The following is a 12352-nucleotide window of genomic DNA, read 5'->3' as shown; positions in this document are numbered from 1 at the left end:
AGCAATGTGAAGATAATGGTAATGTTTTGCTAGGGATAGGAAATGGTCTTTATTTTATTTTATTTTATTTTATTTTATTTTATTTTATTGCCCTCAGGTACAAGCAGTGTTTCTTGCCTGCACTGCATGAGAGAAATGTAAAGGTAGCAGTGGGAACATTTCTCAAAAGCAATCTTTAGCAATGATTTCCATGCTAACTGCCTGACCCACAGCTAGGTAACCCAAAGAGCCGTCTTTCATTTCATGAAACTCTGTGCGATGAGATCGGTTTAAAACCAAGTGCTACATCTTAACTATGGCATTAAGTCCACTAAAAATGTAAAAATGCCACCATTTAGGCACATTCTAAATTAAATTGAATAATTGCAACTTGAGTGACAGGAAAAGAAACACACTTTTGGGAAAAGATTGACAGGAGACCAAATCTTAGTATTGACTCAGAATCAAGAATCGTGCTGGTGCACTAGAGGTTAAGAGAACAGCAAACATCATTCTAGCTTTAAATCTGACTGAAAAAGCACAATCTTATGCAAATTTAAGCAGAAAAAGGCTTAAGGACTCCCAGCATAACCCAGCCAATTGGGTTATGTTGCTGGACCATGGTGACAGTTCTGGACCTTGTTTGCTCTCTAAACTTGCATAGGATTGCACTTAAAGAGTCTGGCACAGTACAAGAGAACTATTTGGAGTTGGTTTCTGAAATATAGATTCACAAATGGAAGATTCCCCATCTTGGTTGTTCTTAGTTGTCAAGGTCCTCCAAGTTGTTTAAGGCTGATCTTCCTCCACTGTGGGGAAAGCCAATTCCCACAGCCCACTTGAGGCAAAGACCCTCTGAGACCTTCCAGCCTGGGAAAAAGCAGCTGATAGGGTCACATTCGGAGAGGCATGCTTCTTTGCTGGCTCTTTGCACTAAAAATCAAGGCCACGTGATTTTGGTCTGCACTATCACTGAATCAGGCCCTTCTTAATTATATACTTTACATACACATTTGAAAGCAGATGAGCAAATTTAAATTGACATTGGAGGCAACTAATCACTTTAGACATTATGTGTCTGAAATTATAATTAAGCTGAGTGCATTATTCAGAATAGTTGTATAAATTACCTTTTTGAAATTAGTAACAAATATCACCGTGCAAGAACTGAATAATATAATGAAAAAGAAAAGTCTCTTGAAAAAATGTAAGAAAAAAAGTAAATCCTACAAGAAACAGACACTGCAAAAGAGGTTGGAAAAGCTATGGGGAGCAGCAGATGGGCAGAAGAGTCCAGCAGTCTCTGGGAGAGCATCGCTGGGATCATAGGACAGAGCATATTTCCGCCTGTGGCTATAGAGGCTCCTATTTTATGAGACTGGGCCATTCCCTTTCCTTTTTGCTATGGCCACAGAAAGCATCACAGTGACTGCTCTTCCAAAGAGCAATGTCATTCTTGGAAGTACTTGGAGGGTGCAGAAAGGGGGTAGAACTCTGGAAAGGGAGCAGAGAAGAGTGGATATGTGAGAACCTGCAGCCCCTCCAGCATTTTCCCCATCAGCTTCTGGTAAATCAGCTAGATCTCAGAGGTCTGTCTCTCTAAAAACGTTTGAAAGAAATAACTGGCAGCAAAAGCACTTTCATCTTCCTCCTGCTATGCCTGGTAGACCATAGGATAGACATAAAGCCTTTTGTTTCTCAAGAGCAATCCCATGCACACTTACCTGGGATAGACCTATTAAACTCTTTAAGACCTACTTTTGAGCAGGCATGTGTATCATTCCACTGGGTGATATATATCAAGGGCACTAACAAAAATCAAGAGGGGTAGCACAATGCCTATGGAGATTCAGACTTTGTAAAAAGTTATTATGATAGAAAACATAGAGCAAGAAAGATTCAGGTAAAATAGAACACTAGGGAATGTGCACATATCCAAGAGAACACTAACAATCCATGATTATAACTGGTATGTTGGATTCTCTCCCTGATAGATTACAAAAAAAGTTAAAACCACCAAACTCATAGGAAAAGCTTAAATCTATTATATTTGCCTTATATATGGAGGTAAAAGATTATATTTGTTAAGAAGGATGAACTGCTTCACTGCAGCTATTTGATTTTATATGATCACTGCTGATGGGCTAAGATTTGCAAAATATTTGACAATATCAACTACCTCCACGATATATGAATGGGAGAATTTGCTCTATCAACTTTTATTTTATTGGGAGAAATGAAAGGAAGTATTGATGGAACAGAGTTGTTCCAATCTAGGTAACCTTTGTTAACACTGAAAAAATCATGCATTGGCGGATGTTTTTTATATATTAAAGTCAATGTAGTAACTTCATAATTTTCTTATTCATATAACGTGTGTTTTCTTTGACGCACATGTACATGCACACACACACGCAAAAACCTTTGCGTGGGAAGGCTGGGGTTCCCAAAACCTTTGGCTGCATTTGGGGCAGGGGAACACATGTGCACTTGTACATGCATGAACACACTCATCCTTGCATTCAGACACAAATATGTGCATGCACAGATATACACACACTCACAATTTTCTCTTGCCAGTACCCTTACTAGCAAATGGAGCTCCTCTTCTCTGTCATAGAAATGGAGATATGGGAGGGACTCCCTAGCTTGTGCTACCAAGGAAGAACCCAGCTAGTGCCATGGTGATTTTTTTGCTGCAGGGCGATGTGATATGGAATTCACCTCGTGGGCCATCAGAAGAGGCTTGGCAGGCCACAGGTGATCCGTCAGCTGCAGGTTTTGCACACCTGCCTTACACTCTACAGGTGAATCCCCATGGATGGGAGAACTCTGTTGGCATACCAAACCTCCCCATCAACAAACTGTGGAACAATTCTGTGTGTGTCTACTCGGAAGTAGTCCTATTGAGGTCGGGTAAATAAGCATATGGCTGACAGCTGAGTCTGGGCAGAGGTGTGCATGATGTTCTAGCCCAGTTTATGTGGACTAGTTTACAACTTAGTGTATGTTCTGTTTTTGTTCCTAGAGTTGACTTGTAGCTTCCCAGCAAGAGTGGAACACGGTGATTTCGTTTATTGTTTAGATGCTGGAAAACTCATGGTTACTTACTCATGCCACCAAGGGTACAAACTATTTGGAGAAGAACAGCTCACCTGTACAAAGGGAAGGTGGAATGCAAAACCCCCCACCTGCCAAGGTGCCTCTCTTTTGTAGTTGTCTAGTATTGTTCAGTAAGAATAACATTACCGTACTAGAAGGTCTAAACATAATTCATTTTAAAGAATCCAATAAATCAGTCCAATAAATGTGCCTACTGTGAAAACTCATTCCTTTTCTGATGCTCTGATAAAGGAAGGAAGGAAGCTGATTATCCTTAACGTTTCATTTTACAGCTTCAGGATCCATCTATCCTAAGGTCAGAATTAAATTTGTTGAAACAAAAATATAAATAAATTGCAAAGAATCCTGAAAAAATACTTCTGCGATGTACTCCAGCATCATAGAAGAACAAGTTGGTTACCTCATATATAATTTTTTTCATATTTATATCTGTATGATTTGAATTTCAATTTCTTGGGGTTTCATAGTGGTCCCTTGTCTTGCTTTTACTTCTGCCTCACATATGGTTCTTGGTACCTTGCTCAAAAGTTGTGACCATCTCAAAACACCTGTGAGCTAGTTTCAAGTCTCCCAGAATTCAACTAAAACAGAACCAAAATAAGCCTGCCTGGCAAAATTTCCTTTTCTTTTTATTGTAAAGCATTATAGGTAAAAGAAAAAGCAGTAGGACCCATGCAGGCACTGGATGCTTTCATGTCCTTGGAGGGCCTGCGTGTGTGTCTTTGAGGGAACTAAAAAGCATGCCAGATTTAATTAACAGAAGGCATAATAGAATTCAGCCAAGCTGTCTAGGTTTAAGCTGAAGACTTCATTTTGTAAACCTGAGACATGAAGCAGGAACACATTTGTACAGATTCCTCACTTGAAAAGGGACATTATCCAGCTAGCACCTTTTGTACACACATGCACAGAAATGGGGAAATAGAAAACAGAATCCATTAAAAATGTGTGTGCTGTTCATGGCAGGTTTTCAGCCCAGAGACGCTTTGATTTAACTGGCAGTCTTTGACTGCCTGTCGTGGCTGGGGAGGAAAAAGAACTTTCACGAGGTGTCAGTCAGTACTGAGGTCTAGAACCCATTGCAGAGGCAATTCGCCACCTTGGAGTCAATGCATTAGCTGCGGATATTTCTCTCCCAGTGATCAAAGGAGAAAAGAATGAGTGCTGCTTCTGTATCCTTTCCTTCCCTGACAAACTTCAGGCTAACCTCATAACAATCCAGTGGAGTTGGCTGAGGGCAAGTAATAAAGCCACTGAAGCTGCAGCTGAGGAGGGATTTGAAGCTCGAGTTCCCAGATACGTTGTTAGCTCAATTGGCACATGCTGCCGTTCTTTCTGTGGCGTATGGAATGCCATCCTTGTGACAAGCTGCAGCCCGATGCACCCCAGCCAGCCTCACATAGGCAGTCATTTGCCGCATGGACCCAGCTGCTGCGAGGTGCAAGAAAAGGAAGATAAAATCGCCAGAACCAGCTGCACGCTGCCGGTGACAATACAAGCAGCCACTCGTCACAATCACAGCAGACATGTGATTGTGGTGAATCTGAAGGAGGAAGTGTCCAGGAAGTCTCAGAAGCGAGGCAGTGAAAGGAACTGGACATGAACCAAGAATTGTCATGAACCTGGGTTGTCAAGAAACTGACACATACAGCAGTGTACAGTTCAGTGTAGAGTATATTGGCATGTTTTCTCCCAAATCCGTAGCAAATTGAGAGACATGGAGAAAGGAACCAGGGAGCGACAGAAAGATTAACTCCTCATCTCTTCATTCATGTTAGGAAATAATGGGTGCTTTTAGATGTAGGACTCCTAATGGTAACAATCAGAAGGTATTTCAAAGCTGTTCATTCTTTTTCTCCTTAATGGGTTTCCTGCATCAGGGAAAAAGACAGAAGAACCATAAGAAAACACGGGACAGTCACAAGCGGAGGATGTCATCCTCTGGCCCTTCACAAACGTCCCTGCGTGAGACAGGGCAATGGTGCCATGAAAGGCTTGGCTAGAAGCACCCTCATAGCCAGGGGTACACGGGCCACTTGTCAGTCCTGAGGGCTGCATGGGGTGTTGGCCCAGAGTTGTGACGGGGCACGGGGCGTGTGCATGCATGCACACACATACATACCCGTGCACAAAAGCATATGCATACACTTGTGCAAGTGCACACACCCACAGTCACATGGCATGATCCTTCCTCATGGCTTAACAGCATCTTTATGGAGATCTCTGGGACAGGGAGGAGAGAGTATTAGGGGAGCCACAGGTTTCGCTCTTCTAGCTTCGATGCTGCAGGGGCCTGACTCCATTAGCACTCTGCGTATGCGTCTCCCCTCCCATACCATGAAAGAGGAAAACAGCAGGCGTTCATTCCAATGCGCTCTATCACTTTGGGACTCCACACTCACTTGCTTTGCACTTCCGCAGGCCACTGCACGCAGCGTTTCCCAGCTTGCCCATGAACATGCATATTCAGCCTCGGTGAAAGCACTGGAGAGAGAAAAGATTTAGCAAGCACGTGCAGGAAGATGCTGTAATGCATGGCGAATATATTTGCACGCAGGAGCTCCTGTTGACCCTCCATGAAGTCTGAGCATCAATGCTGCTTGGAGGAGAAAGCCATCCCCACACGTGTACAGTTGTAATGGGGTGTGATGGGGCAATTGAAACCCTGTCTTTTATCCATGTCTGGTATATCCCCTCAATTCCACCTGTTTAATGCCACCCAAAAGAAATAAAGCTGTTAAATGAATTATAACACTTTCCTACCCGGCCCCTTCAGCAGATTAATGATCTGGCAACGAACAGAATGGATAAATCGCATGAATCAGCCATTTCTTCTCACAGATTGTGTTAATACATTAAGCCACTCGAATAGGCTGCAATCTAGCTGCTGCATGGAAACAAAGAACTATAATGGGACATGTGCTAACTAAGAAGAAAGATGCTATGGGAGGCTGCTTGGGTAGCTGTTTGCTCACTTTTTTATGGTATGAAAGTCTTTTGTTTCATGAGTGTTTATGCAACATATTGATGCATAGTTATGCAACTTCTTGAACACACAGTGAAGCAAATTAGAAATAAATCAAGTAATAGATCCAGTCAAAAAGATGTTAGCCTCCATCAATGGGCTCTGCACTAGTGCTAATTCCAGCCATAGAGATGAAAGATGAGGACGATTGCAAACAGGAGCAGGAGGAAATAGCTGCCTTCTGTACTGGGCTCATTCATCATCTTACCAATTTTCTGCATACGATGCTCATTGAGTGCTTGTATCACTCTGTACTTATGCTCGTTTATGAGTTCTTTAGCTGACACTGCAACACCCCCCCCACCAATTTGTAAACAGTGGTGTGTCCCCCATTTGGCAAGTGAAAATATGTTGTTATTCATGAGTGTGAAAAAATACATTTTTTTCACTTGCACGATTATGCTCTTCTGCTATATGATAGCACCATGTAGACTATGTGGCAGAAGGTAGAAAAGGAAGCACTGTGCAGCACTTGCATCTCAGTGCTGTGAAAAAACCGAAACAGCGGATAAGCAGCATCATGTGGAAACACTTTTAGGCTCTCCGACTTGGCTGTGGGTTCCTGGCTTTCTGCTTCATACTCAGAGTGCTGCTATGCGGGGATGTCACTTCTCTGGTGCTCTTGTGAGAACATGCCAGGAGAACATCCATCCAAGACAGCATGTTTCAGGCTTGGAGTTCCCTGTGCTGACACTTGGGGACTCTTCAGTGGTTCAGTGGTTCAGTTTCTGGAAAGGTCAGACCCAGAACCTGAGAAATTAAGATAAGCAAAGATAAGTTCCAGGAGGTAGTTCTTGTACTGTGGCCATTTAGTGTGTTTGGCACATTTTGTTGGCTTTGGGACACAATTCTGTGACATGGTTGGGAGGGTCAACCCTTTTGCAGAGTAGGAGCAGGTGGTGCTTCTCATCTCTAGGTCAATAGCATGCTATGATGGAATTCCTATTACAGGGTTTACCCTGGCAATAAAGAAGAGCTGTACAGTCCTCAGCAATGTTATGCTTGGTGTCGTTGCACAGGGATTACTTTTGATCCACTCTGCCAATGGCTCCGTTGTGCTGCTGCCGTCTGACTTCCAAGGGCATGCTTCTGTTTTATAATAGTATCATTCTTGTGTTACTGTGTAGACTTCAATGAATGTGAAAACAAAATCAGTCACCCATGCCACTCCTTGGCTAAATGCATGAACATCAAAGGCACCTTCAAGTGTCTTTGTGCAGATCCTTATGAACTGGCAGAAGATGGAAAAACATGCAGAGGTAAGATGCCTACATTGCTTTGTTGACTAAAAAAAAGTACACTGGGGATACAGACCTTCCAGCATGTGGGTCTAAACTGGCAATGTAGACCCACATTTTTTTCACTGGCACGATTATGCTCTTCTGCTATATGATAGCACCATGTAGACTATGTGGCAGAAAGCAGAAAAGGAAGCACTGTGCTTCCTTTGGAGGTTCCACATCTGGCCCATGCAAATGTCTTCAGTCCATCCAAGTTTTGACCTCAGAAAAAATCCTCCCTGAGGAATCCCTTCTGTTATCTCTATGAGGAAATCTCAGAGTTACACCCATCATTCACACATGCTGCAGATGTGCATGCCAAAGCAACATCATTGTCTTTCCACATTTTGTATTTTCATAGTTTACACAGGGAATGACCATAGGTATTTTATTTTTATCTACTTACAGCACTTACACATTCCAAATTCCACTATGGAGATTCCAGAGCTGTGATTTTTTTTTTAAAAAAAAGCTGATAAAAAGAATAGAACAGCATGTCAAAATAGTATCAATAAAATGGTGGCTGGTTAGCTAGGAAGGTTTCCTAAACAAAATATGTTTTCAGGAGGTTGAAGATGGTGCAAAGCCTCTTACCTCCAGAGGAAGGGAGTTCCAGAGAATTGGAGCTGCGAGACAGAAGGTTCTTCTCCAGGCAGACTCCAGTCAAGCCATAAGTCACATCAGGCACATTCCATACTATGGCTTCAGAGACCAAGCAGGTTGGTCAGGGAGAAGGCTCACTCTCTCAAGTAACTACAAACTGTGCATAACTTTATATGCTAGCATGAAGACCTTCAACCTGGCCTGGGAGGGAATTTATTGGATTAGTCCATCAGTCTTCTGAGGTGGGCCTAGCTTTCTGAGCTGAAGATCTGCCACAGAAAGAACAAATCATTGTAGGCAGCCATCAGGTGAATTTCATCAATGAGTGGCTACATGAAGCAAATCTCCTTAGTCCAAGGCACTTGCTCCTGTAGCTCTGGTAGTGTAAAAAAGCATGGAAGAAATATTTGTTTTCTGGAGAACAACAGTGATCGTTATTTTTATCTATTAAAACTACTTTGATACCCATGACACCAGGATGGTGTACAGGAGGCATGAAAAAGCTAAAACATGCCACAAACTTAATGTTATAACACCTTTATAAAAACAAATTAGGGGCATAAAAACAGCAGAACAAACTATGCATAAACTAGTTCTGTAACTTTAAAATGTCTGGTAGATCAGGTGTATCTTAGTGCTGGGATGAAAATAGTGTTGACACCCACCACCTCTGGTGGAGTGGGTTAGCCAGTCTAAACCGCACCAGGAAATCATCTGCCTGTACTTCCACACTATTCACTTCCACCATATTGAAAATCCCAGATCCAGAGTGTGACCTGCAGAATTCATTGGACCAATGATATTTTGAGACAGCTGTGAACACCACTCACAGGTGGAATTACAGAGGCATACTTATTTTCTATTATGTCACAAGCTTCGTAATTTCAAGACTTCACAAAGTTCAATATAAACTTTGGAGAAAAGCTCTAGACAGTTAATGAAAATGTCTGAAGCAGTAGGTAGCCCACACAATCTTCCATGGGGCCCATTTGTATTCCTTTACATGCCATGAATCCTTTGTGCTTGATTAAATGCCTCAGCCTTACTATTTTCAATCAGTCAACAGCTATTTATTCCCAAACACCCCTATTTTAGGGCCAGATTAGACCTGACATGCAGTCTAGATGATTCTAAAGGCAAAGGGGATTGATGACTAATGTGCGCTACTATAAAAAAGGGAGGGCTTCCTGCGCCAGGGTGTCTGATTCCTATGAAAGGCGTTGATTGTATTCACCCACGGCAATAAGTCAGAATTGCCCTGGTTCATTGTGAACAAGAATGCATGCAGGTCACTTGATTCTCCCCCTTACATGTATGGGCATAACAAATTAGAAATGGCAAGTTTTACAGGATGTCAGATTCCAAGCTTCTGATTTATTGCTCCCAAACTAACAGGTTCTTAAATGTGTTTGGTTCAGACTGACCAACCAGGAAGTGGAGTTTGGACTTTACACAAAGCTTTTCATGTCCGGCTTGTTCGTGCAAAGGGAGGCACGAAGGGGGAGCAAATGAACTGCGTGCACCCACACACTGCTTGTTCACAGGAAACCAGGATAGGCAGTGATTCCAGCATCCTGTACTCTGTTTTATGCATGGTAGGTAGGTAACTGTTATCTCGCCCACAGCAGGATGTAGCAAATTCCAGATTCATTCATAGCAAAATAATCAGATGTTGAATTTCCCTGAGGGAAAGGTCATGACTCAGTCATAGAACTCATGCCATGCATGCAAAAGTCCCAGTTTCAATCCCTCTTGTCTGGCCTTTGAGTTTATGTTTGCAAGCAGGGCTTCATCTGAGCAGCCACAACACGCAGCGGCATTCAGCAGGGTGAATCATAAACTGCCACAGTCACCAGGCCTCATTAATTTATTTTAAATTTGTGATAAAAAGATCCTCCATCCCAAAGGGGATTTCAGGGCAGTGAACATCAGGATCAAATATTCAATCCTATAAAAACAGGACAAAATGGAAATGTCAGTGCAATAAATATTTTAAAATTTAAAATATTTTACAATTTTAAGATAAGTTTAAATCAAAGACTTCAGCGTTGGCTAAGCCTGTGGACATGTAAACTGGTGCACTTGACAACATGATAAATAAAGAATTTTGACATATGCTGAGATAAAATAAGTCAAGAACAGCTTGAGCTGCTTGTGATTTGCTTTTTATCTCAAAACAGTCTTCATAATTTGGAGATGATTGCTATGTTAGGGATGTACAGATTTAGAGCAAATTAAAAATGATTAGCATGTGCTGCATTATTCCAGCAACTTCAGGCTCCTGACTGAAGTGCTTTTAAAATCTCTAAGAGGTCTAGTAATATTTTATGCTGTGCACACATACAAACCCCATTCACTTTAATGCTTGGAATCAGCCACAGTCTCTTCAAACATCGTTTGTCATGTGTTTGGTCCTCACTAAGCATTTTGGAGGGGTTTCCCCTGAGGGCTTCCCCTCTTTGCAGAAGAGTTTGTGCTTCTGAAACTCGAGCTTCCTCAGAGGCTGCTATGCTTACCCTTCCTGTCAGCCTGGTGCCATTTTCACTACATAAGCAGTGATACTCACCCTGTGCACAACACGAAAGATCAGTTGATGCAATCCCTGTGTGCTTGCACGGAATGCCCCATGCACAGCTTGGACTTCCTGTTCATATTACAGGTCCTTGCAATTAGTATTATTATATTTCAATTCCTCTGAGGTAAGCACTGTTACATCCCCCACTTTACCAGTAAGGTCCGTGTGTGTGTGTGTGTATTACATTTATATGCCACCCCATAGTCCAAGCACTCTCTGGGTGGATTGCAGTAAAACAATGATAAACAACAATAAAACAGCAGTAGAAAAAATAAATCGATAAAAACAATTAAAAGAAAATCCATTAAAAGAGTAAAAAACCTAACAACTGGCAAAAAATGCAATGGGCAACACAGCAATTAGATTAAGACAATAATTAAAGCCATTAGCTATTAAAGCACCTGTTAAATAAGAATGTCTTTACCTAAAGCTGAAAAGAGAGCAGCGACATCGGCAGGCACTCCTCCTTTGGTGGGTATTCCATAGATGGGATGAGATCACAGGGAAGGCCCCTCACTTCCTTTGGGGATGGCTCTTGGAGAAGGACCCTATAGCAACCATGTTACTGGTCCAACACCTGGAGCTCCTATATACCGGCATAGTATAAGGCACAGCCCACCTGGAGTTGTACACTGGCAAGGGCTACCCCATGGCATCTACCCTGGTCAAGTGTGAGACCTGCTTAGGCAGCCATCACTGAAAACTTCTGTAGAGAGTGGCAGTCACTTTTGGCTCCTGCACAAGCTTCAACAGTGTAATGAGATTTCTATAAGTTGAAGAAATTTAAAAGCAACTGAATCCAAAAGCATTTTTGTTTGTCAGATTGGTTGTCCTTTGATTTTCAGGGCATAAATTCTTCTGGTGTCTAATATAGATAGGCTTTGAAGAGATTATATGATTTTCAAGGGAATATTCAGTGCATATGAAGTCTTCAAGGGAATATTCAGTGCGTATGCCTCTCAGAGTCTATAAAGGCTTGATCTGTCACGCTGCACAAGTTGGAGGTATTGTGCATTGTGAAGATCACAGTGCTGGGGGTCATCAGCACCATCCATGGTGACCTAAATCCCAAATGGCGCTCTCACAGCAGTCGCACTGCCCAAGTAATAGCTGGGTTGGAACTGGTCGCAAGAAGCAGAAGAGAATTTGAAAGTGGGCCATGTACTATCGTTTGCAGATTAATGGACTCTCACACACAGCATAATAAAACCTTTACCTTTTCTTCATTGAGGAATTAAAATTTAACACTGCATCCTTTCAGATTCTGGAAGGCTTTCCAGTAGCTCCCTCGTCTCCATAATTTTAGGTATAATTGTGGTTTGTTGTTTGGTGGTGCCAAGCTGGTTTGTGATTTGCCGTTGGTAAGTGTCAAGTCTGTTTCTTTCTTTCTTTGGCCTGGCCAGATAGTTTGGGATTTTTTTACCTTTCTTCATGGAATTTTCCTTAATTATGCTTTCCATATGCTCACAAAAGCCCCTTTATGGTGGTCATTAGCATTCCTAGGAGATCCTCATCAAATAAAGATTTCCATGTGTACATAAAGGGCACTGTCCAAGGCTGTCACTGTGCTCCTGCTGTTTCCGTTGCACCGGCGGGGCCATTGCTGAAACCAGTACTTCCAGCAGGAAGCCATGAAAGGGACAGTAGCGCTCCTCTCTGGAACGGGGCAGGTCAGTAGAGGCCCCTTTTGCAAGCTGTGCTAACCGGCTCCCTTCTGGAAACAAGTGTGCAGGCTCATTTCTTATTGCCAGGAATGCTGGCTTCCAT

General features: G+C 42.4%; 1 protein-coding gene across 1 annotated transcript in view; it reads left to right on the top strand.

Annotated features, from left to right (window-relative positions):
- TPO (thyroid peroxidase) overlaps positions 1-11950 on the top strand; it is a 62251-nt gene extending 50301 nt beyond the window's left edge. The window contains exons 12-14 of the mRNA XM_044419157.1: positions 3008-3178; positions 7255-7386; positions 11847-11950. Of these exons, the coding sequence (XP_044275092.1) occupies positions 3008-3178; positions 7255-7386; positions 11847-11950 (407 nt within the window). The remainder of the gene's footprint in view (positions 1-3007; positions 3179-7254; positions 7387-11846) is intronic.
- Positions 11951-12352: the final 402 nt, after the last annotated feature.

This window comes from Varanus komodoensis, unplaced genomic scaffold, assembly GCF_004798865.1.
Source record: "Varanus komodoensis strain SLA01 unplaced genomic scaffold, ASM479886v1 scaffold10, whole genome shotgun sequence".
Classification (NCBI taxonomy): Eukaryota; Metazoa; Chordata; class Lepidosauria; order Squamata; family Varanidae; genus Varanus; species Varanus komodoensis.
Note: the sequence above shows the minus strand (reverse complement) of the source record. Positions and strands in the feature narration are given on the sequence as shown.